At 44.5% G+C, this 26,750-nt stretch overlaps 1 protein-coding gene across 1 annotated transcript; it reads right to left on the bottom strand.

The window, feature by feature from the left end:
• Window positions 1-976: 976 nt before the first annotated feature.
• On the bottom strand, window positions 977-26,750 carry LOC121166261 (glucokinase regulatory protein-like). The gene is given in 21 exon segments (XM_040995367.1): window positions 977-1,065; window positions 1,068-1,140; window positions 2,279-2,413; window positions 6,082-6,229; window positions 15,288-15,389; window positions 15,469-15,565; window positions 15,736-15,837; window positions 16,219-16,290; window positions 16,648-16,745; window positions 16,987-17,085; window positions 17,640-17,758; window positions 19,890-19,995; window positions 22,456-22,550; window positions 23,889-23,942; window positions 24,132-24,198; window positions 24,535-24,608; window positions 24,992-25,060; window positions 26,028-26,096; window positions 26,269-26,372; window positions 26,375-26,423; window positions 26,691-26,750. Coding segments are annotated over 21 exon segments (1,881 nt in total).

The following is a 26,750-nucleotide window of genomic DNA, read 5'->3' as shown; positions in this document are numbered from 1 at the left end:
TGAGAAGGGTAGGACACAAAGGGGTGACTCTCAGAAGGCACTGTGACAGTTGTGCTTGGGAATGGGTAGTTGGTGAAAGATCTAAGGTAGCAATGGAAAGATGCAGAATAGGAAAATGCAAGTTAGAAAGAGGTTAGAGGCCTCAGATGTGTAGAGGCAGTCTTATGGCCACCTTTTGACCATCCCATAAAACCAAATCTGGTTCCTTAGCAGCCACCCTTCTACCTGAAAGTTCCAGTGGTCTTTTTACAGGTTTTATTGCAGTGTTCCTGAGTGTCTGTTACCTGAATATTTCTCAGGCACAAGGGGGAGCTAGTTCTCCGCTATCTGATCCACACATCACTTGGTACTGAAGAACAGCCGGGGTCTGGGATTGGACTGGAGTTGCTAGTGTTTGTTGACTCCTATCAGCAAAGGGTACTCAACACCCTTAGAATTTTTTGTGTTCCTCCTGCAAACATGGGGCAGGGGAGCCAAGTCTCACTTTTTAACTTCATGTGTGAATGTAGAATTCATTCTAACGAGAAGGATCCTGTCATTTCTACCAAGATTGCCTTTCTCTGGGTCCCCTGAGTTGGGAAGTATCTTAAAATCCCCACCTGTTCTTGTGTGCATCTATCTGTGTGAGAATGGAGTGTGTGCCTGGGCCTGTGTGTTAGAGAAATGGTGGGGTCAAAGAAAGGGGGATGGGAGAGGAATTTAAAAATACACTGTGTGGATCAACCCATGCCACCCATCCTTTCTATAACTGGTCTTGAAAGGTTAACTTTCCAAAATAAGACATTTGATTTTATTTTTGATATCAGAATAAGCCAGTAAACATAGAAAACATTGGATCAAGGACAAGAACTTCCCTTCAATGTAGGCAGACTCTTCCTTCCCATGATGGGCTGCAGGTGCCTAGAAAGCTTGGCTTCCCCTCCCATCACATGTGCTGCTGGCACAAGTCCTCTCGGACCCCCTTCACACACCCGGGTCACTGTGTGGTTGGTTCTGGAGTCTGCAGTGGGTCCACGCTGCGCTTCCGACCCAGCCGGGTGAGGGCGCTCCGAAGAGCCTCACAGAGGCTGCAGCCAGGTGCACCTGAGCCTCAGAGGTTGAACACCGGAAGAGGAGGCTCAGCAATGCAACCGGGATCACCTGTGGGAAAGAAACAGGGCGAGGTCATCTGAAGAACCCTGGAGTAATTGGAACGTTCAGAAAATCAGGAGCCACCAGGGTGGATGCCAGAGTTGAAAGACATGAAATCAAGACAGTGTGGCAGAGCTAGTTAAGCTGCTGCCTACACCATCAGCATCCAGTATGAGCACTGGTCTTTGACCTGGCTGCTTCACTTCTAAACAAGCTCCCTGCAGAGTGTCTGCAAAAGCAGCAGGTGCATGGTCTTCTCCACTCTCGTGGGACACGCAGATGAAGCTCCTGGCTCCTGGCTTCAGCCTGGTTTAACCCTGTCAATTGCACCCATTTGGGGAGTAAACAAACCAACAGATGAAAATCTCTCTTTCCCTCTGGTTTCCCTTCTCTTCCAATAACTCTGTCTTTCCAATAAATTCATAAATATTTAAATAATAATAAATTAAAATATTAAAATATTTATATTATCTATGTAAGTAATACTAATAAAAAGACCAGAAAGCGGTAATACAGTTGGTCAACAGCAAAGAACTCAAAAACTCCTATTCTTCCTTAAATATCTAGTTCAAAGCACTCCCACCCTCTTTTTTCATGGCTTCTTAGGCAGAGAAGAAGATGCCTTCTCTGTGTGTGTCTGTAGTAACTTTCACAAATCTATGACTGTCAGTCACAGTGACATAAAGGAAGAGCTCCAGGGGCCCGGCGCGGTGGCGCAAGTGGTTAAGGTCCTCGCCTTGCACGCCCGGGATCCCATATGGGCGCCGGTTCTATCCCAGCAGCCCCACTTCCCTTCCAGCTTCCTGCCTGTGGCCCGGGAAAGCAGTCGAGGATGGCCCAAGGCTTTGGGACCCTGCACCCGCGTGGGAGACCTCGGAAGAGGCTCCTGGCTTCGGACCGGCATAGCATCAGGGTTGTGCTCACTTAGGGAGTGACTCATCGGACGGAAGATCCTCCTCTCTGTCTCTCCTCTCTGTATATCTGCCTTTCCAATAAAAAAATAATAAAAATAAATCTTTTTTAAAAAAAGGAAGAGCTCCAGGTGGACAGAATATTACTGAGCTTTGTAAACCCAGTGTCAAGCAAAGCTCCAGACACATTGGGAGTACTCAGTAAGTGTGCAATGACTCTGCCATGGGCAGGATACCTGATCCTTGCAGTGTGAAACCTGGATGTGACGGGAGATGGGAGCAGCCCAAATATCATCCGACAGCAGCTGGAGCAAGTGAATTGCTTGGAGGAGGTTTTCAATGCATCAAGCCTTGGATTGTCCAGAGAACCTCTGTAAAAGAAGTAGGAAGGTCGGATGAGACAGTCAAGAGAATTCAGAATTAGGTCAAAGAAGAAGTGGGAAGGCGCAAGGCTGGGATCCTCCAGAAGGAATGGGTGGTCCCATTATCCCCAAGGATGGGGAGAACTGTGTTGAAATAGTAGGTGACAGTCCTCAGCTGGTTGGATTGAACTGGAGAACTCACAGGAGACTGGAAAAATTCTCAGCTGTGTCCCACCAATTTCATAGGTTGGTAATCTTCAAGTGAACCAACTCCCTCCAGCTTCCTCTCTAATCAAACCCATCAGCAACTGCTCTCAGGATTGTTCAACTGCAGACACTGCTTCCTTTTGGTCAATACCTGTCCCTTAGCTAGTTCTGCACCGGCCCATAGAAATGTAATCCAAGCCAATACGTAATTTTAAATTTTCTAAATACTTAAATACTAGGTTCATTCAAAAAGAAATGGGGGGCCAGCACCACAGTTTAGAATGGTAATCTTCTGGCTACAGCATCAACATGCTATATGGATGCTGGTTTGAGTCCTGGTTGCTCCATTTCTGATTCAGCTCCCTTCTGATGGCCTGGTACAGCAGTGGAGGATAGCCCAAGTGCTTGGGCCCCTGTAGCCACACGGTAGACTAGGATAAAGGGTCTAGTTCCTGGCTTTGGGCTGGCCAGCTCTGACTGTTGCAACCATTTGGGGAGTGAACTAATGGATGGGAGATCTGTCTATCTCTCCCTTTGTGTGTGTAATTTCAAACATACAGGCATACAAACATACCTAAGTCTTTTTTTTTATTAAAAAAGATTTACTTAATTTTTTTATTGGAAAGTCAAATGTACAGAGAGAAGGAGAGAAGAGAGGAAGATCTTCCATCCGCTGTTGAGCTGATCCAAAATCAGGATTCAGGAGCCTCCACCGGGTCTCCCAAATGGGTACAGGGTTATAAGGTCTTGGGCCATCCTCAGGAGCTGAATGGAAAGTGGGGCTATTGGGACATGAACTAGAGCCCATATGGGATCCTGGTGCATGCAAGATGAAGACTTTAGCTGCTAGGCTACTATACCAGGCCCATACTTTTTTTTTTTAAAGAAAGTAATCGGACATAGGAATCTGACGTAGCAGTTAAGATGTAGCTTGGCATGGCTATATACCATGTTGGAGTTTCTGAGTTTGAGTCTTCAGCCTCTGCTTCTAGCTTCCTGTTAAAGTGCATCCTGGGAAGCAGTAGATGATGCCTCAAGTACTTGGGTCCCTGACACCCACTAGTAGAGCTGCATTGAATTCCTGGCTCCAGGCTTCAGCCTGACCCTATCCTGGCTGTTAGAGGCAGTCAACAGAGGTAAGATTTTTGTCTCTCTCTCTTTTAAACAAAATGAAAATAAAAAATGTTTAAAGAAGTAGAAAAAATGCATTTTAATAATGTTATATAGTACAATATATAATACGTTTTTTAACGTGTTAGCAATATTAAAAATTATGACATATTAAAATGTTTGCAACAAGTATTTGTTGTCTGCTGTGTATTTTACAATTGTAGCATATAGTGATTTGGGTGCTCAAATTAAAAGGTGAAATGTAGGGCCTGGCACAGTAGCCTAGCAGCTAATGTCCTCACCTTGCACATGTCCGAATTTCATATGGGCACCAGTTTTTTTTTTAAGATTTATTTATTTTTATTGGAAAGGCAGATTTACAGAGAGGAGGAGAGACAGAGAGAAAGATCTTCCATTATGCTGGTTCATTTCCCAAGTAGCTGCAATGGCCATAGCTGAGCCAATACAAAGCCAGGAGCCAGGAGCTTCTTCCTGGTCTCCCATGCAGGTGTAGGGTCCCAAGACTTTGGGCCATCCTCGACTGCCTTCCCAGGCCACAGACAGGGAGCTGAATGGGAAGTGGGACTGCTGGGGTTAGAACTGGCACCCATGGGCCCCTCACGACAGCATAGCTGTTAAAGTCCTTGACTTGAATGCACTGCGATCCCATATGGGCGCTGGTTCTAATCCCAGCAGCTCTGCTTCCCATTCAGCTCCCTGCCTGTGGCCTGGGAAAGCAGTTGAGGATAGCCTGAAGCCTTGAGGCCCTGCATCTACGTGGAAGACCAGGAAGAAACTCCTGGCTTCTAATCGGCTCATCTCTGGCTGTTGTGGTCACTTAGGGAGTGAAATCAATGGACGGAAGATCTTCCTCTTAGTCTCTCCTCTCTGTAAATCTGATTTTCCAATAAGACTAAATCTTTAAAAAAAATTTTTTTAAGTGAAATGTTATGCTACCAAAATATGTTATGCTACCAAAATAATAAAGTTGAATTTAATTAGAAAAAAAAAAAACTACTTCAATTGTTAAGAAAAACTAACACGTCAGTTCTCCAGTCACACTAGCCACATCTTGATTGCTGGGTAACTGCATGTGGCTGGTAGCTGTGGTTGTGGAAAGCATACGTAAGTCCAGGTTCCTGTCCGGCTCCCACCTCTACATTCTCTCCCCTTCTTGTTGCCTCCTACTCCCTCATATCTCTGGAAAGACTTTGCACTTGAGTCAGATATGTGTCTCTACGTGTTGTGCTTAGTCCCCTGCTGAGCCTTGGGATTCTTAGAGGAAAGTCCTGCAGTCCTCATCTAGCCAAGCCCTAACCACCAGGCAAGCTCAAGCATCACCTTTCCTGTGGAGCCTTCGGCACACCTGCAAACTCCACCTCCTTCGTAGTCCCTCTGGACTTCAGGAATGACCACAGGTTGCCTTAGAGACATGGTGGTGCTTCCTAGCTGTGCATGGATTGATTCTTTTCTCCAGATTCAGCACAAGGTCCACAGGCTATCCAGTTACATTTGAATTTTAGATTAATAATGAAAAAAATTCATATATGTGCCAAATGTTGCATGGGACATACTTAACGCTAAAAACTCTTCCTTATTTATCTGAAATTCACATTTAACTGGATGTCCTGCATTTTTTTTTCTTTGCTATATCTGGCAACTATACTTTTCATGGCCATCTGTCATGCTATGTGCTCAGCATCTGTTCCTCCTCCTCTGGCATCAGCACCTTGATTTTCCTCTGGAACCATTGCTCAGGCCATGATGTTGAGGCTCACCTCCCACCCCTCCCTGCACCACCACTGAAAGCACATGGACACTCTAGATTGAATGCACCATTGGTTCAGGGACGTGCATGTGACCCAAACCAAACCAGTGAGAGCCCTTCCTCGGGCATTTTTGAGAATTGTGTAGATAGATAAATTCTCTCCGCTAAGACTGCTAGATGTCAGGCTTGCACTAATGGTGGACAATGTCCCAACTAATGGAGAAAAACTGCCTGAGAATGAGCATAGCACAAAGGAAGGTGGCACTAAGACCTAAAGGTTGTGGAGCTTTTCTCTGGAGTGTCTGGATCTGAGACCGTTGAGTTACACAGGCAGCCACTTGCCTTGGTTAACTTAAGCCAGTAGGAACTTGGTTTGTGTCACATATTTATAACTGGAAGGATCTTGCCTATTATAGCTTCATAAGCATGCCTTAGGAGAAAAGATGTACCTAATAGAAGAATACTATTTTTTTTTCTCAGCAGAAAAGCCAGCCCTTATCCTTACACATCTCCATAGCTCTGCAAAGCACCTTTCTATGCCAACCTGGGCACTGAGGCCAGACTACCCCATCCCTCCATGTCATGTCCTTACCTGCAGCATGGTCAGTGCCTGCCACAAGAGCTTGGAGTTGCTGATGCGAGTTTCCAACATGAGATTTTGTAGGATCTTCCCAAGAAGCACGTGGGCTCCTGTGCTCACTGTATTCAACACCCATTTGGTGCTTAACTCACGCTGGAAACTTCTAAAAAGGGAAGGTACAAGAGTATGGACAATAAGAGGAGATGGAAAGAGCAGGTTGGACAGGGTCCTGTTGTATCACAGGAAATCAACAGTTGAAAACAAGGGACCAAAATGTAGACATAATTTGCTTGAACAAACTAGGGTTTAAAGGTTAGGTCGACAAATGTAAGCTAGAACTGATCCATGCAAACCTGGAGGTTTCACTCATTTATGTGCATGTTAGGTTTTTTAATTGCTTATTTGTTTACTTAATTAATTTCTCATTTAATTAGAAAGGCAGAGAGACAGAGAGGGTTCCCATTCCCTGGCTCATTCTCCCAAACGCTTGAACAGCCAGGGCTGGACCTGGCTGAATCTAGGAGCCAGAGCTCAGTCCAGATCTCCCACATGGGGCGTCAAGGACTCGAGTACTTGAACCATCCCCCATTGCCTCCTGGGGTGTACATTAGCAGATAGCTGGAATGCAGATGATAGTTGGGACTCCAAGCTAGGGGTTGCAATAGAAGATGCAGTCATTCCCAGGCTATGGCTTAAACCCTGTAACAAACATCCAAGCCCTGCCTCCCTGCCCCAGCTGTGTTTTAACCTCAGTGGAGACAGACATTTTCTTTGAGCCCTTACATAGTAGGACTTTCCTCTTGCCAAAACTTTACTCTTGCTATCCAGGTACCAGATATAAGGAATAGAAATCCTGAAGGAAGAGATGATGTCTGATTCTACTCCAGATCTGCAGTCCTTGAACTGACACACATGTTCCTCTTGATCCTTGCAAAAATACTGTGGAATAGGTTGTTCTATCCCCGTTCCTGTATAAAGAAGAAATTAGAGGCCAGAAACAGATGAACTTGGATAAGTTCACATGATAAAGAGCTAAACCTCAGCCTTTGGATTCCATGGTGAGGGTATTTCCTGGTCTGTCTCACTCACCTTCTGGAGGAACCTGAGAACAAATGGGAAAGCACATTGAAAACCAAGACCCATGCGAACACACAGTTCTGCGAGTATAACTGCCACTTGTCCCTGTCTCTCCCACTTTTTGGTGCTTGGAACTTCTATTACCACACTTGCAGGGCAACAGGGGTTTGGTAAACATGCTGAGGAGATTAAGTACAGGGTCCCAGGCAGGCTTTAGAAACAGACTACTGCTACTTTTACCCCTTATTCTGAAACCACTGAGGCAGCCAGTCGCCCAAACTCCTGGAGGATGGCATATGGAAAATATTTAAGATTTTTTTCATAATATGCATCCTCCATTACTTTTTTGAGAGATGCCTTATATTTACCCTTTAATTCCACTCTGGTACTTGTAGGAGTTTACCCTGGAGTTACACTTCTATCATTACAAAAAGGCATGCAAACTGTATAACAGCAAAATTTTGGAAACAAACTAAATACCCTACATAGTGGATGGCCCTAGTAGACCACTGTAGCATGTAGAAAACATCTAGAGGTTTAAAAAATGAGGAAGAGTTCTACAAAGCAAAATAATGATTTTCAGGATCTCTTGTTAAAACACAAGAATTTATTACACTGCCTAATAGATAAGAAGGAAATGCAATGTAGATACATGTGCACAGATACTTTCTTCTTTTGTAAAAAGAAACACAGGAAGATAAACCAGTAACTAATGAAAGTGGTTACCTACTGGCATACGTGGAAATGGGACAGAGCAGTGAGGAAGGGGGAAGGAACTGGATTATTGCATTTCTATGTAGTTTTTGAACAGTTTTAACTTTCAAGCAATTTATGCTTTACATCTCAAAGATAACATTAAGAGCAGGCATTTAGCCTAGGAATGTAGAAGCTGGTGAAGATACCCACATCCCACATCAGACCATGTGGGTTCAATACCCAGATCTGACTCTTGCTTCCATCTTCCTGCTACTCTAGGCCCTGGGAGGTAGTGACGAAGGCTCAGGTAATTCTGTCACCTCTGCAGGAGACCTGAACTTCAGCCTAACACAGTGTCAACCTTTGTGAGTGAATGAACAAATGAGAATTCCCTCTCCTCTCTCTCTCTTTCTGGCTCAGGAAAGAAAGAGGGGAAGAAGGAATAAAAACTTGAGAACATTCTAATACTGAAACAAATAAAACCCAATGAATCCAGGTCCCTGCATTGTAACCCTGTGCATTAAGCAACTGCTTGCAAAGTTGGCATTTCATATTGGGACACCAGCTCAAGTCCTGGCTGCTTGACTTCCAATCCAGGGTCCTGCTAATGTGCCTGGGAAGGCACTGGAAGATGGATCAAGAGTCCTTGTCATCCATGTGGGAGAGAGACCTGGATGGCACTCTGGGCTTCTGGCTTCAGCCTGCACCAATCATTTGAAGAGTGAACCAACAGATGGAAGATGTGTCTTTCCTCTCTCTATCATTCTGCTTTAAAATAGAACTAAAAGTTTTAAAAAGAAAACATTGAACCTAACTGTACATCACATTAATAACATAAATACAAAGTGGGAAGAAGCAGTCCAAATGGCTTGCGAACATTTTACTCTGGTTAGATATCTTTAGTAGGACATGATCCTTGAACAAAAAGAATTGCAAAGAAATCTTGAGAAATTTTGAAGTTTGCAGGTGACAGGTAGGATTAGAATAATTCTACAACTTTTTGGTGGGGATTTTAGAACTGAATAAATATGTTGATAATTTTGGGAATCAATATTCTTGCCAAAGGAAAAAGAGTAAAAAGGATAAAAATACATATGCATGTGTATATGTTCTTATTTTTAGTGTGTACACACACACACACACACACACACACCCTTATTCTTTCTGCTGAAAGGGATTAGAGGCAAAGATATACCAGCAGCAGTGTGAAACACCTAGCATCTAGGTCTCTAAATAACAGAATCCAGCAAGAACAAAGAGTCCTCAGAAAGATGGTTGCGTCTAGGGCTGCACCAGAGAAAGGACAACGGAGCCTGTGACAATAGATTTGTGATCCTGCATACAATATCAACGGGTGGAATACTATATATAAAGACACAACCATGTAAATAATAAGGAGATCAGTAAGCTGCAGTGGCAAGATGTCCCCTCCCCCCCAAAAAAAGCATAGCAGAGTATTAAAATATTTATGTGAATATGTCACAAAAACACAGGGATTATTTTGAGCATTAAAATAAGTAACAACAGGAATGGATCAAAAATACATTTAAAAGGCCCCCTGCACAATGGCTCAGTGGCTAAAATCCTTGGCTTGCAAGTACCAGGATACCACATGGGCACCAATTCATGTTCTAGCGGTTCCACTTCCCATCCAGCTCCCTGCTTATGGCCTGGGAAAGCATATCCCTTAGGGGATAGCCCAAAGCCTTGGGACCCTGCACCTGCGTGGGAGACCAGGAAGAAGCTCCCGGCTCCTGGCTTTGTATTGGCTCAGCTGTGGCCATTGCAGCTACTTGGGAAATGAACCAGCGTAATGGAAGATCTTTCTCTCTGTCTCTCCTCCTCTCTGTAAATCTGCCTTTCCAATACAAATAAATAAATCTTTAAAACACACACACACACACACACTTAACAACAACACATTGATGAGTCCATACAAATACCAGAGTAGGCAAAGGAAAATAAGAGAATGCCTTTCTGTACCAACTAATAATGCAAATGGAAGGGACAGAAATAGAAAAGCCACTACAGTAATAACTGATTCAACCAAAAATTACCAAAGAATGCCCAAATCATGGGCGGAAGATTGCATAGAAATGTAACACAGAAAACTTCAACAGACACTACTCGAACCACATGATCAAATGTAGTTATACCAATCACATACATGTGTATATCTGCCTTCTTTTCAAGATTTATTTATTTTTATTGGAAAGGCAGATGTACAGAGAGAGGCGAGACAAACAGAAAGATCTTCCATCCACTGTTTCACTCCCCTACTGGCCTTAATGGCTGAGCTGATCCAGGAGCCAGGAGCTTCTTCCGGGTCTACCATGTGGGTTCAGGGTCCCAAGGCTTTGGGCCATCCTCAACTGCTTTCCCAGATCACAAGCAGGGAGCTGGATGGGAAGTAGAGCAGCTGGGACATGAACCGGCACCCATATGGGATCCCTGTGCATACAAGACGAGGACTTTAGCCACTAGGCTACCATGTGGGACCCAAAAATAAATAAATCTTAAAAAAAAAAAAAAGAAAGAAAGACCCACACAGAATGAAGAAACCATCAGGCCACTTGATTGGATTTTTTAATTGGAAAGGTGGATATACAGAGAGGAGAGACCAAGAGGAAGATCTTCCGTCCAATGAGTCACTCCACAAGTGAGCGCAACGGTTGTTGCTATGCTGATCCGAAGCCAGGAGCCTCTTCTGGGTCTCCCACGCGGGTGCAGGGTCCCAAAGCCTTGGGCCATCCTTGACTGCTTTCCCGGGCCACAGGCAGGGAGCTGGAAGGGAAGCGGGGCTGCCGGGATTAGAACCGGCGCCCATATGGGATCCCGGGCGTGCAAGGCGAGGACCTTAACCACTTGCGCCACCGCGCTGGGCCCTTGATTGGATCTTAGTTCCAGAAAGTAAAAGCAATACATGAATAATTGGGGACAATTTGAATGTGGTCTGGATATTCGACAATAGGTCATATTAATAATTATATTTCTGAGTGGATAACTGTATTGTAGCTATCTAGACAAATATCCTTGCTCTTAGGGAACACAAAGTAATTAGTTGGAATGTAATGATAGCTCTAATTATCTTTCAAGTGATTCAGAGGAAAAAAGATGAAACAAATGTGAAAAATGTTAATGATTGATGAATTGGTAGGAAAACATATGGGTGTTCATTGTACAATTCTTGCCATTTTTCTGTAGGCTTGAAATTTTTCAGAATAAAAATGTGGAGGCAGTTTGTAACAAAAACATTTCGACAATTCAAGAGCTACCATCCGTAAAAAATTATCCCCTATTTCAAATAGTTTCAATCCATTTGAAAAAATAAAATCAGCATCAGACAAAAGACAAAAAAAAAAAAAGAAAATTATTGATGGATTTGATTACATAAAAATCTAAATGCCTATTTCACAATTAAAAATATACAATAAAACAATACACTGGGGAACAACAACAATAAAGACTGCTGTCTACACACACCCCTGCTTACAAGTCAGTAAGAAAAAAAATACCTTCCAAAAAGAATGGGTGAATACATATACCCAGAAGACGTAATAAAGCAGTACATGGGGGCTGGCATACGGTCCAGTGAATTAAGCCACCTCCTGTGACACCAGCATCAAATAGGGATGTTGGTTTATATCTGGCTGTGCCACTTCCAACCCTGCTCCCTGCTAATTGCCTGAAAGAAAGCAGCAGGGGGCAACACAAGTCCTTGGGCTCTCCCCACCCGGGACCTACATGAGGGACCCAAAATCCAGGCACCTTCCTTCAGCCTGGCCCAGCTCTGACCATTGCAGCATCTGGGAGTCAACCAGTGGATGAAAGCTTTTCTCTTTCTCTTTTTCTTTCTTTATCTCTGACTTGAAAATAAATAATAAGTAAATCTTTTTTTTAAATTAGCACATGAAAGAAAAAAATCAAACAGTCAATAGCAATCTTAAAGTGTCAGACTCTGTGGTAATTAAAGAAATAAAAGTGTAAACACTGAGTTGATTTTTGTTTTGCCCTGTGGTGTTGATTAGTGAGGGATGCTGCATAGTGTGTATGAGAATCTGAGGGAATAAGCAGTCCACACTGCTTTTAAACCTCCTCGGATGGGCTGGCACTGGCTCAGCAGGTTAATCATCCAGCATCAAGCACCAGCATCCCATACAAGCGCCAGTTCAGGTCCTGGCTCCTCCACTTCAGATCCAGCTCTCTGTACATGGCCTGGGAAAGCAGATGAAGATGAACCAAGTCCTAGAGATCCTGGACCCACATGGGAGACCTGGAAGAGGCTCCTGGCTTCGGATCAGCTCAGCTCCAACCATTGTGGCCACTTGGGGAATGAATTCCTGGATGAAAGACCTTTCCCTCTCTCTCCTTCTCTCTGTAAATTTGCCTTTCATATAATGAATAAAGATTTAAAAAAAAACTGCTTAAAAAATAAATAGGAATTTTTTTTAAAAAAAGCTCTTTGAAGGCCAATCGACTATAAAAGTTCAATGTTCTGTTATTCAGTGACTCCACTTCACTCCAGAGAAATAGTTAAATGCCCAATAGGTGTGCATATAAGGATATTCAGTACAGAGCTTTTTTAAAATTTTATTTATTTTTTAATTGGAAAGGTGGATATACAGAGAGGAGGAGAGACAGAGAGGAAGATCTTCCATTCGATGGTTCACTCCCCAAGTGACTGCAACGCTGGAGCTGAGCCAGTCTGAAGCCAGGAGCCAGTAGTCTCTTCCGGGTCTCCCACGCGGGTGCAGGGTCCCAAGGCTTTGGGCTGTTCCCAACTGCTTTCCCAGGTCATGTACAGAGAGCTGGATGGGAAGCGGTGCTGCCAGGATTAGAACCGGCACCCATATGGGATCCCGGTGCATTCAGGGCAAGGACTTTAGCCACTATGCTGTCACATCAGGCCCAGTACAAAGCTTTTAGTATAAATCTTAGTATTGACGCAGTCTCCATGTCTGACAATTGGTGTTAAGATAAACAAATTAAGTTAAGCTAAACAAATTATTCCTTCAACGGGATACTAAAATGAATATTAAAAATAATGGTATGGGGGGCAGGTTTTTGATCTAGTAAGACAGTTGCAATCCATTAGGAGTACCTACATTTCAGTCCCAGTTCCTTTTCCAATCTAGCTAATGTGCACCCTGGGAGGCAGCAGATGACTGGGACCCTGCAACACGTGTGGAAGACTCAGACAGAGTTCCAGGATGTTCTTTGCTGATTTTTTTTTTTTTAATTTTTTTTAGAGAGTTCCCATCCACTGATTCCCTCCCTAAATGCTTGCAATGACTAGGACAGGGCTGGAGCAGAAATCAGGAATCAAGACCACAATCTAAATCTCCCATAGAGGTGGCAAAAACCCAGTTACTGAAGGCATCACCATTGCCTCCAAGAGACTACATGAGCAGGCAGCTGGAGTCAGGAGACACAAGGCTGAGCCGGGTGTCTGACCCAGGGCTTCCAACATGGGATGCAGGTGTCTCAAGCACTGTTTAACAACTAGGCTAAGCATTCACCTTGACAAACTGTTCTTATTTTGCTTTTCTTCATTTAAAATCATGAACACCTTTTCTTTCTAAATGTCTATTAATTAAATTTAAATAATACCAAGTCAAATAATTTTTTTAAAAATGATTTGTTTATTGAGAAAGGCAGAATTACAGAGAGGGAGAGACAGACAGATCTTCCAGATGCTGATTCACTCCCTAGATGGCTACAATGACAAGTGTTGGCCAGGAGCCAACAGCCAGGTCTCCCATGTGGGTAGCCAGGACCCAAACACCTGGCCATCCTCTGCTGCTTTTCCCAGACCATTAGTAGTGAGCTAGATTAGAAGTAGAGCATCTGAAACAAGAAGTAGTGCCCATGTGGGATGCCAGCATTGCAAGTAGCAGCTTTACCCATGAAGCTCCAAGGTCTTGTTCTTATACAAACATATATAGAATGTATACACACAGACACACACAAAGAAAAGAAATCTGAAACTTTAGTCTCCAAAATTTACTATAAGAGTGGGTTTTTTTTTTTTCTGGAAGATAGTGGATTATGGGTGATGTTTGTTTCCAATTCTGTTGCTGTTATAATAATTTTCTTTTAAGATACAATTGTCCAAAAAGATCACATATCAAGCCTAGCTCAATAGCTCAGTGGCTAAATCCTCACCTTGCACATTCCAGGATTCCATATGGATGTTGGTTCATGTCCTAGCTGTTCCATTTCCCACCCAGCTCCTTGCTTGTAGCCTGGGAAAGCAGTGAAGGATGCACCAAGTACTTGGGACCCTGCACCCACGTGGGAGACCTGGAAGAAGCTCTTAGTTGCTGATTTTAGATCAGCTTAGCTCCAGCCATTGTAGCCATTTGAGGAGTGAACCAGAAGATGGAAGATCTTTCTCTCTGTATCTCCTTCTCTCTGTAAATCCGATTTTCAATAAAAATTTAATATTTAAAAAATTTTTCCTGGCTAAATAAATGAAAGAATCTGGCTCAACTTTTAAATGTGACTGAAATCCCTTTACATGATGAATAAACCAGACCAGTGTTCGAGTTCTGGTTCGTCTTTTAGCTATATAGCAATGATCACAAGCTCTAGTTTCAACCATAACAGGACAGGGAAGGGAAGGGAAGGGAAAGGAAGGGAAAGGAAGGGAAGGGAAGGGAAGGGAAGGGAAGGGAAGGGAAGGGAAGGGAAGGGAAGGGAAGGGAAGGGAAGGGAAGGGAAGGGAAGGGAAGGGAAGGGAAGGGAAGGGAAGGGAAGTAAATGGTGCAAGTGCTTTGCAGCCACTGGGGAGTGAACCAGTAGATGGAAATCTCTCTCTCTCCCTCCCTCTCTCTCTCTCTTTCCTCTCCATCTCTGTCACTCTGCCTTTCAAATTAGTGAAAAACATATTTTAAAAAATTTAAAACTGAAAGTGTAAAATTACTGTTTTTGTGGCCATACATCTAGATTTCCTAAGCTCCAAGTTACACTGCAAAGTCCACACAAACTGATGATTATTTTTGTTTATTATCAGTGCTTATATTAGATTATAATTTTTTATCTGTGCAAAAATGGTGCACAGCTCCATGGATAGATTATAATTTTAATAGCAAATAGAGACTATATCAATTTAATATGTCTGATATAAGTAAAGTACAACTTACAAAAAAAAGTGCCTTGATAATTTTTGGATAATGATGACTATGATATTGACCATCAACCTGTCCCAATGGACAAATGAGCCTTCTATGTGATGACTGGCAGCCAATCCTGCAGCTCATACATATTCTTAAAGAAAGTTGAACCCAGAGGCTCATTGCCTTAGAAACCCCACTAATGTGGTGACTCAAACTTGTCCAGATGGCTTTATGGAGGGCAGACAATCGTCAAGCTTTCCACCCTGCACCCTTAAGTTTCTAATTTCTGAACTCCCCCTCCTGAGAGCCCCTCATTGAAGTAATTACCTTCTCATGCCCCATACCTTGATAAAGTTACCTTCATACTCAAACAAAAGCAGTGGCCATGTGATGTTGATGATGGAGGGAAAGAGCTTCTTCAAGGACAGCTGAAGCGAAAGAGAGGTGAGCAGAAGAGGCCTTTCTAGGGAGGCCACCCAGTGTCCCTCTCCAATGCTGGATATTCATCGGCAGGGACTGCCCCACAGTGCCGTGTGCCAGTGCCTGGATACTCGAGGTCTTCTCTTTCACCTGCTGCACCAGCATCTCCACCTCTGAGAGATTGTCTAGGGGAGGGCAGGGCAGGGCAGCAGGGTGGAAAGCCTGCCATGCCACTGTTTTTCCTGCCACCCTGGGGTCCACCAATTCCTTCCATGGACCCAGAGAAACGAAAGCTCCCTTGAGTCCCACTATAGCCTTCATCTTTTCACACCACCACGTCCATTGTTCCCCTCACCATCCAGGGTGAAAATGAAGACTACAGTGTCATTTTCCGTGATGGAGGGCAGGATGCACAACTGGAAGCCCTCTTGGGAGAAAGAGAACTGGGGACCCTGGTGCAGAAAAAGATAGGAAAGTCCTTCTCATGAAAGTGTTCTGGGACACAGACTTGAAGATGGAGGACAGCTACTGTAGATGGAAAACAGAGGCTCACAAAAAAGCAAAAAAAAAAAAAAAAAAAAAAAAAAAAAAGCAGAGGCAGGAAGTCAGTGGTTTAGAGCCAGGCTGGAGGGGTGAACAGGAAAGGAAATTCCCACATCTCTTCTGCTGCCCCAAGGTCCTGACCTCTCCACTTTTAATCCCTTCTCTGAACCATCTCTCCCAACACACTCCCACACTCCCTCTTCTTCCCTCCCACCCTCTGCACATCAATAACTTTCACACCTGCAAACCACCCACCAACACACACGCACACAAGTCCCTTTTCATCTGTCCTGGGTGGTGAGCTCAGCCTTCTGGTTAAACATGTCACTATGATCACCAATGAGAAAGCCACGGATGTCTCAAAAATCTGGGAAATAGACAGGAACAAAACAAACAAACAAAAAACAATGCATTCTACAGGAAAGGAAGGCTCTAGACTGCAGGGGCATCCATAGGGTTGGGAAGGGGAAGTGACAAGTGGGATGCAGGATGAGGAGGGGGCATAGGAAAAGGAGCTTAGATCATAGCTAAGCATAGGTGTAGGAGTCAAGAAATCAAGGACTGAGCTGGGACTCCTGGAGAAGCACTGAGCTACAGTACTTATTTCAATATGGCAGGACGGACATTGAGAAACCCCCATGGGCTTGGTAGGATAGAGTCTAGGCAATGTGCCCTTGGTTGGCATCAGGGGGAATCAGGAAAAACATCTGGACTAAGGTCCCACCAGCGCCAAAGGTGTGGATGCACTTCACTCCATCTATGATGACAATGATACCCGGGGTCTGCCAGCCAACCAGGTGCACTCGGCCTTTCTTCTTCAGGCTGGGAGGGGCCAGAGGCCAGGTCATGAGAGATCACAGGGAAGCAGAGGTCAGAGGGGCACTTGGAGGAACATGGGGGTAGTAAACAAACAAGGACCCCACCATGATTCTCCAGCATGCGGACCCCCTATCCTCACCACCCATACATGTCCCATGGAGGGCTCCTCCGCCCCTGCTCTCAGGACAGTCCCCATCCAGGCAAGTTCTCTGCTTTCCACTCTCTACAACACACAGCCACACACCTGGTGCTGACTTGCTTCATTAACGAAGCAATCTTGGGACTTTGACTGTAGGTGACCTGATGAGCCCGCTCGAATGTGTGCAAGATTTCCAGGAGGCACCTGAGAGAACAGTCGCCACTCCCAGGGAGGGCCCAATGCCCCCTCTGAAAGCCCAGATAGCCTACCATTCCCCTTAAAGCTGAGTGCTGTTGGCCCTGTGAGTGTACAGAGATTAGAGCAGACTGTATTCAGGAGGAGCAGACAGGGAGGGTTTCAGTAGGCAGAAAGAAGGGCAGAGCGGCAAGAGGGCACTGAAGGAGGATGGGGTAGGAGGGCTGAAGGGAAGAGAAGTGAGCAGTCTGGGAGCAAGGCTGGGGACCTCACTAGGGAAGAGAAGAAAGTCCACAACAGGATGAGTTCTGGGTTGTCTTCAAATCACAAGACCTTAAGAAGCCAGGCTAGCTTTGGAGATTCCAAGCCAGCTCAGGGGTTGGATGTGCACCTGAGGAGCCCAGCATACAGTAGAGACAACAGCATTCATTTGCCAGCTCCTTTCCCAGGGAGCAATGGTGGGGATGCAGCCCACTTAACAGCTCTGCCTTTGCCATGCTCCTGTTCACACCAGCCCTCTCCATGCCTCACTCTGATCTCTCTCCTCTGCAGCTCTTCCTTACTTCTGAGAGGCTGCAATGCCCCAGTCCACCGTCTTGTGTGCTGCCAAGAGCAGGGTTTCCAGCAGGACCTTGGTGGTGCTTCCACCTTTCATCTGGGAGGAGCCACTGAGACCCTCAGGCTGAGGAGGCAATGACAACCAGGAAGAATTGTGAGATGAAGGAATAGCACCCTGGTCAAGGATCCCTGGCTGTAAACAGTGTTTAGTGACCACGGGGCATGCATTTGATAGTACTGGTGGCTCCTTGGTGTGCTGGTGGAGTGTCAGGGAAGGATTCATGGAAAGGAAGACAGAGAGAGCAAGGGGCCACTTCTTGTCATTCCTCTGGTGCATTCACGATTCTGGGGAGCAAGTCACAGTAATGAGTGTCTTATTGGCTGGGTCAAAGGTTTGCTTCAGAGTGCTTTTTTTTCTGTCCATTACCCCAACACTCTTGGTCATGGCGGGTCATTCACACCTGATGTGCTTTGGACAGACCAGTGAAGCAGCCATTGCCATGATATGTAAGCATAACACAACATACTAAGTAGGTAAAGAGATGCCAGCAAGGGAAATGCTAAAACCAGTGACTAACCATGCAATCCAATGTCTTTTGCAGTACTGTCCATAATAGCCAACTTGTGCAATCAACCTAAGTGCCTATCAACAGCTGAGTGGATGGAGAACATGCAGTATATATTCATAATCAAATATTGCTCCACCACAAAACACCTGGAATCCCATTATTTGCCGCAACATAGATGAACCTACAGCACATGGTGTTATGTGAAATAAGGCTGACACAGAAAGAAAATGCTCTACAATCTCACTCACACATGGACTCTGAAGAAATTGATCTCACAGAAGGTAAGAGTAGCAGGCTGGTTACCAGTTGCTGGTAAGGAGAAGGGAGAGAGAAGAATGGGAAGAGGTTGATTGGTAGATACAATGGCACCGTTTAATAGGAGAAATATTTATAGCATTCTATTGAACAGCAAGGTGACCACAGCGCACAATAATTTGTCATTTTTTTCAAAATAACTGGAAGAGAGAATCTTGAGTGTTCTTATCACAAATATATGATAAACATCAGAGATGAAAAATATGCAAATTAATCTGGTGATTAAACAATACAATCATTGAAACATCACATTTTACCCTGTAAATATGTATGATTGCATGTCCTCAAACATAGAATAAAATAAAGCAATGATTGAGAAAATAAGATTGAAAATCAACAGTTGCAGACAGGAAAGAAGAAAGAGGAAACTCTGGAAGCTGAGGTTGCAAAACCATGGCATAACATGAGGTTCTGACTTCCTGTCTCACAAAAGGGGAATCCAGAGAAATGTCATAGATGTGCATACCACCACAAGAGTGAGCACAGGATCTGGCAAAAGCTCTCACTTGATCTTAGCCAAAAGGCCGAGTAGCAGTGGCAAAAGCTCTCAGAAGGACAGAGTCAGGGGAGATGATCCCAGAGAGATGGATCCACCACACAGTGAAGAACAGAGGAACAAGAGTGTAAGAGGCTAAAAAGGCACACCCAGGGCCCAGCATTGTAGTGGAGTAGGTGAACATGCTGGCATGCCATATAAGTTCCAATTCATGTCACAAATGCTCCATTTCTGATTTAACCCTCTGTCTGGGAAAGCAGCTAATGGTTGGTACATCCACATGGAAGGCCCAGAAGAAGCTCCTGGGCCCTAGCTGCAACCTGGCCTAGCACTGGCTGCTATAGCCATCTGGGAAGTGAATCAGAGAACGAGAGGTCGGTCTCTCTCTCTCCCTCCCTCCCTCCTTATCTCTCTCCTTCCCTCTCTCTCTTTCTGTAACTCTTTCTAAATAAATGAATAAATATTTTTAAAAGGCACACCCAATTTTGGAGAGGATTTTGAAAAGCAGAAGGATGAAACGGCACCATATTTTTTTAAAGTTCATATTTGAAATTTAAATACACAAAAAGGAGAATGAGACATCACAACAGCTATTCAATGCTATCTCTAAACAGATGGAGAAGAGTGGCTTTAAAAAAAACTACTGCAGTGTTTAATGATTACTAATTTGAGAGACAGGGTCAGCAGGAAGATAAAACATCATAAGGAGGAAAATAGGAAATTAGGGTGCAATTTATAACATGTTGGCAGACACACTGTACCACAGGAATATAGACAGAGCGTTACAGAGTCTAAAACCAGAAGTCCTAAGCAAATAGCAAGCAATTTTCAATTGTTGGAAAGGAATTGGCACACAGGAAAAGGAGTGGCCTTACTCCAACTGCAGGATTGAGCACAAAAGCTTCCTGCTTCTCTTGCATCTTCTGCATCCACTCTGCTATTTGTTGAAATCTAGAACTCCAGTCTTCAATGGGGTCGTTTCTGGGATCCAGAGAGACACAGAAATGGCAGGATTGTCAGTGAAGGACTTGAGTGGGGAGTCAGGATCTTAGCCCACGTTAGGATTGGAGTCAGAAGTCAAAGACTTCACAGAGGTGTGCTCTGACACTCACAGGGTGTTCTGTTCCTGAACCCCAAGGACAGAGGTTCATGAACCATGCAGCAGCTGAAGGCCAGAACAACCAATGCTCCAGTTAGAGATGCAGCCTGGGATTAGTGCTTTCTTGTATCCTGTGCCTTGTGTAAGTCTGCTCCAGGGCCACACAAGCCCTGTATTCTGTAGGATCCTTGAAGACATGCCTGTCGTCTGAATATCAAAATTACCCTCTTATTTTCCACCTTGGCATCCATCAGAAGCCTGTCTCATTCCTGGGAATCCCTCCAAAAAGAACACCTGAGAGACAGATGTGTCTCCAGCAAGGGAACAAAGCTGAAAGGTCTGTAGCAGCCAAGTTGGCAAATGTTCCTTGAATGAATTCATCAGAACAGAGCAAAGTTCTCATGAGACAAGAGAACTACAGCCTGTTGTCTGCTTACTTATAAATCATGGAATCTGAAAGAATGAGGATCTTTCATGGTTGATTTATAATGATTTTGCAAGGGGCCCATTTGTGAGTCACCCCTTACAGAAGGACCTCAGAGAGTTACCTCTTGTCTATGGTGCCCCAACTTCCCTTTCTCATCCCAGGCTATAATTTTTACATTTTTTTCTTCTGTATTACTTCTAGGGTTGACATATCTCACCTATTCCATACCCATTGTGTGAAGTAGTTCCTAACATTTATCCTCAAGCTATTTATTCCAATTCCTAGAGACCTAGCAAAGAGGAGACAATGTCCATGTTAAAAATCAAGCTCCCCTTGGGCCCGGCGCAGTGGCCTAGGGGCTAAGGTCCTCAACTTGAACATTCCAGGACCCCATGTGGGCACCGGTTCTAACCCCGGCAGCTCCACTTCCCATCCAGCTCCCTGCTTGTGGCCTGGGAAAGCAGTGGAGGAAAGCCTTGGGACCCTGCACCCGTGTGGGAGACCCAGAGGAAGTTCCTGGCTCCTGACTTTGGATCAGCACAGCTCCAGCTGTTGCGGCCACTTGAGGAGTGAATCATCGAATGGAGGATCTTCCTCTCTGTCTCTCCTCCTCTCTGTATGTCTGACTTTGTAATAAAAATAAATTAAAAAAAAATCAAGCTCCCCCAACTTGCCTAGGCATCAACAACACCTGAAGAATCTGGGTTTGTTTTTTCGTTTTTGATTTTAATAATTCTCCCTTTGGGGATAGGACTTGCACCCTAAGATTCAAGTTCAGTAGTTCTGTAACAGAGCTCAAAAATACATATTTTTCAAAAGCCTCCCAGATGACTCTGATGATCAGCCAAGTTTAAGAGTCACTGAGTTAAGGAACAACTGGAAGATCTCCACGCCTACATTGTTTGAAGCTCTTCATTTCACTTAGTCACAGGGCCTGAAATTAGCATCAACTGCAGCAGATATATTTTTGGTAAAGAGGAGTCCTGCATGAAAAGGGTCATCAGACACACCTTCCTACAAATGACATGCTAAGTCTTGAATTGGAGAAAGAACCCAGTTCCTCTCCCACCCTGGGACCACCAGGAGACATTCAAAGCTGCTGGAAAAATGACATGCTTGTGTTGCAATCCCTCCAGGGACAGGAAACCTAGTGATTTTATTTAGCAGAATTCTTCAAACCACACTATGCTCCAGAACCCAATGGATGCTGCCCTTCCACAAAATACACAAACAGTTATTTCAGGACCTTAGACCAAACCTACAAAAGCAAGTCCCTTATACAAGGAACTAAGGTTCTTCTTTGTCAATTTTTTTTAACACTCCCCAGGCAGCTCAGACACAGAGACACGTCTGAGCTGTATTGGTTTAATATACTGGCTTTATCTAAGATCAGACAAAATAGCCATTGAAATTGAGATAAGAATGAGGGGGTAACTTGTTTGCACAAGGCTCTCAGAAGGGGGACAGTCAGCAAGGATCAAAGTACCTGAAATGATGGGAGGGAATAGCACCAAAATAAGAGTGTTGGACAAAGAGAAGCAGCAGTTACTTGGCACTCTCTGATACTACTTTGAAATGCTGCTCGCAGCTCACCTCAAGTGACCCTGTTTTGTCCTCTGAATCTTCTCTTCCTTGCCTGTTAAGTCCCTGTTTGGAATGGATGTGATCTGACATCCATGCAGCATTAGTAAGCTGCCTTCCATCCTTTCTGAAACAATCACTAAACACATCAATCAATCAACCAACAAAAACCTCCTAAGCCATGGGCATACCCCTCCTTACTAGCCTCAGGTTTGGCAAACAAGACTACACTCCTCTGTGCCCTTCTTAATGATTGCGCTCTGGATTTTGTCAAGTTCCTGCCAGCCTTCCCCAGGTTTGGCTGGTAAGCATCTTTTCAACACAGAGGGCTCACCTGGCCATGCTCACTGGGTTGAAACCAACCAGGATTGGCAAGAAGACAGCTGTGTTATCCATGCAGTAGTCCATCTGGCCTGCCACAAAGGGAGCCTGATGGCAGGGGAAGAGGAAGGGATGATTGGGGGTGGAGGGAACTGGTTACTTTGAGTCTTGTCTTATACCCATGTACATCATAATCACTCAGAAGTCTAGGTAGAAATCCAGGTTCCTAAAGCCAGAGTCTGAATTGGAAGGGAACAGTCTACATGTTTAATAAGCATGCCGAGGCTACTCTGTGTTTAACAAGTTCCACCCAAGGAATTTTCTGCATGGTAGAGTCTGAAAACCACAGGACTAAATTGTAAGCAACTTGAAGTCAATATCCTGATGGACTTGTGTGCCCAATGGACAGCTGACAATACTGGGATTCAGTTTTTGCTCAGAGAATTCTTAGGGAGCTGCAGGGTTGAGAGAAAACTTGAGCTCCTATAATCCAGTACTTCACAAATACTGGGATTTTTTTTAAATGAAGACTTGGAATCAGAAGGTTTGGGAAGGCAAAATCTGACATTCAGCATTTCGAATAAGTCCCAGGTGATGCTGATGTTGCTAAAGTAGCAATCCTACTTTAAGTAGCAAGTGACTAGTCCAGGGACCAGGTTTTTCTGTAAAGGACCATAGGGTAAATTTACTTTAGGTTTTTTTGGGCCCTATGATCTCTGTCCAACTACTCAACTCTAAGGTCATAGTATAAAAGAGGCCATAGATTGTGTCGAAACACAAATGGCTATGTTCCAATAAAGCCTTAATTGCAAAAACAGGAAGCAGGCGAGATGAACCTGACAGTGTCATTTGCTGACTTGTGGACTAGTCAGTCTACTGTCTTGGTTGCTGACGGATTAATTGATACACAGTTATCCTGACATAGGATCCCTCCCCCAACGTCTGGCCTTCATACAACTGGATCCAAGGTAATGAAACTAAAATCAAAATTCCCTGTGCAAGGGCTGGTGCCGTGACTCAACAGGCTAATCCTCCACCATTTGGTGCTAGCATCCCATACAGGCACTAGTACTTGTTCTAGCTGCCCCACTTCCCATCCAGCTCCCTGCTTATGGCCTGGGAAAGTACAGGATGACCCAAAGCCTTAGTAGCCTGCACCCTCATGAGAGACCCAGAAGAATTCCTGGCTCCTGGCTTCAGACTGGCTCAGCTCTGGCCATTGCAGCCACTTGGAGAGTGAACCAGCAGATGGAAGATCTTTCTCTCTGTTTCCCTTCTCTCTGCAAATCTGCCATTGAGATAAAAATAAAATAAATCAAATAAATCTTTTTTTTTAATTCCTCGTGTAAACTTTGTTTCCTAGCTCCACCTTGCCAGCCTAGTTTCATGTTATTCCATTCCCACCCCCTTCCTTCCTGTAAAATGGATCCACTCAACCATCTTCACAGAGAGTCCCACTGAAATGCCAATGACAATCACCCTCTTCTTCCCTGCAGCCACCTAGGAGAAAAGGAAGTGCAAGGTAATGTGACTGAAGGACTCTGGGGCACACACCCCAGTTGTAAGGATGTCCAGGCCAGGACCAAGGGAGAGGGTGGTGTGGGCTTTGGATGAATGTTGGGACTTTTGCATCCCCATGAAAAGGAATAGAAAGAGGTCTCTGCTTGAATATCAATGAAAAGCACAGACCTCCTTCAGTTCCTCAATCCCACTCAGGGCACTGTCTTCTGTCCCTTCCCTGGAGGCCACCACAGACCTATAAGGACAGACTCCAGGTCAGCCATAAGTTGGGAAGCAGAAGCCTATGGTTTATTGAGAAAAGTCATAATGAGAGAAGGGCAAACCATCATTGAAGGAGCACCTCCTGACTATTGGTAACCACTCCAGAATTTTAAGAAAAATCAAGTTGTTATGTTATGTTATGTACTAGTTAGGCAACATAAACTGTGTGAAGTGGGTCAAGTAAAAGGCAGTAAAGATTGATGAAGACCAAGGGAAATTGGATGCAATCTCTTTTTGAAGGCATTCAAATGCAATTTCTAAAAAAACACTACTTGGATAAACACAGCCCTCACAGGCTTACCTGGCTCACCTGTCACCTCCTGCAATGAGGTAGGTATAAAGAGGTTTCTGTCCTAGACCTTTCATTAGCTGGTTAAAGGAAACCTGTTACGGGGCAGAGGACATGGAGAGGTGAGATCATGAAGACACAGCCGTCTTAGATGTTCCGCTTCTACAAGGCATAAGTTGCCTCCTGACTATCATAAGCCAGTACTTAACTCAGTCCTACCTGGAATCCAGCACATAGAAATGCTCTTTGGAGATGATTAATTGGGGGTGCATGAGATTTAGAGAATTAGCAATAGACAAGAAATGAGCCTCCTCAGTGAGATGTAGATTTTGGAAGAGAAAGAGAAAGAGAAGAGTGATGAATGGAGTCCTAGTCTACAGAGGGGTACCCCAGGACTCTAGCTATGATCAGCTTTGTGGGCCTCATGAAGTCACCCTCAGAAGGAAGAGGTAGGAAAGGCAGGCATTGCAGGGCTCGCCGACATGAGGAACGCCATTCTGCCAGAGGTGCCTCCTCCGCTCTGCACCACCAGCCCTCCATCTGGCTCCTAAGGAAGGAACAATCACTTGGTCACCAAAACCCAGGTCAGGATGGTGTGGAAAGGAATGAATTCAGTAATGGAAGGGGAATCGGAGGACCTGCTAATCCTTCTGCAAAACTGAACAGAACACAGGCAGCTGGGGTAGCTCAAAGAACGTTCAGCTGGAGAGAGAAACCTCAGTTTGACATGTCTACTACTTACGGTCTTATTAACCCAGAAAGCTTGTCATCTGAATAAATAAACAGTGAAGACAGCGTCATCTACCAATAAATAGCTGGCTGTATTTGCTCAAGCTACTGTGATTATGCTTTGTAAGTTTTGTTTTCTTATTTAAAAAAATGGAAACAATAACACCAAATTTGCAGATTTGGGGAGTGTAACGGACATGAAAGCACTTGTTAATTTTAATGTCATGTAGATAATAATTACTATTATATTATTGATTAAGAAGATGACTGTGAATCTGACTTTCAAATAAAAATAAATTCAGCTCTTTTTAAAAATGGGGCTGACACAGTGATGTAGCAAATTAATCCCCCATCTGCAAGTGCCAGCATCTTGTGTAGGCACTGATTCATGTCCTGGCTGCTTCACTTCAAATCCAGCTCCCTTCTTATGGCCTGGGAAGGCAATGAGCGATGGTTCAAGTCCTTCAGCCCCGGCATTCACGTGGGAGACTCAGAGGAAATTCCTGGTTCTCAGCTTCAGATAGGCTCAGCTCTGGCCATTGCAGCCATTTAGGGAGTGAACCACTGGATGGAAGATTCTCTCTCTGTAAATTTCCCTTTCAAGTAAAAATAAATAAATCTTTAAAAAAAAAAAATAATGACAGCAGGGACCCAAAAGAGAGGACTGGGAGAGGAGGGACAATTAAGATCTATAAAAGTAAGACATAGAGACCCCCAACCCAGAAAGAGAAAGTTAAATAAGCAAACTGAAAAGTTTAGGCGGGGAGTAGATGAAGGGTCAGTACCTTCAGCACTTCCTGAACTTTCCCAGCCACTTGGACCATGGTGGTCAGAATGGATTCGCTGTATAGCCGCTGTGGGGAAGTAGTCAGAGGTTAAGGGAAGAAGGACAGCTGTTGGGGGCTGGCAGTGGGGAGGACTTTCAGGGTTTCCAGTATTAAGAGCAACGGTATGGGAGGACAGAGGTTGAGGTCGGTTAGGAATGATGTCTTTATTGGCCTTTTCTAGGGGATAAGCCTGGGTCACCTGGTATGTGAGTACAATTTGCCCCTCCTCCTGGAAGATCTCAGCATCACATTGGCCCAGCAACTGAACAATTTGCTCTGCATTAGCTTTGTCCAAGTCCCGGGAAGTGGGTTTGACTTCTCCATGATTGGCACAGAAGCCTCATATCCTGACAACTAGAAGAAAGGGGACGTGAGTCCGGAGGCTGGAACTCTAATCCTCATTCACACTTACTGAACAGGAGGTGAGAGAGGCAGCACACGCACGCACACCTCAGGGCCTTAGCCAGCAGCTGTTCTCTGCATTCTTCTGGGAAAAAAGAAGACCATAAAGGAGGAGAGGAGGAGAAGAGGAATTGAGCAGGAACCCAGGGTAGAGGAAAGCATCAGTGAAAAATGGTTCCAGGAATCGGGCGGAAGGCTACCTTGGAGAAGTGGTCTCACCTCCCACTCTCTAGGCTCCGGGATCTCAATCATGTGTTGAAAGCACTTTGTGCCTGGCAT

The sequence above is a fragment of the Ochotona curzoniae genome, unplaced genomic scaffold, assembly GCF_017591425.1.
Source record: "Ochotona curzoniae isolate NIBS_2020 unplaced genomic scaffold, NIBS_Ocur_1.0 patch106, whole genome shotgun sequence".
In the NCBI taxonomy this organism is placed as follows: domain Eukaryota; kingdom Metazoa; phylum Chordata; class Mammalia; order Lagomorpha; family Ochotonidae; genus Ochotona; species Ochotona curzoniae.
This window is presented reverse-complemented; position numbering and strand designations above follow the sequence as displayed.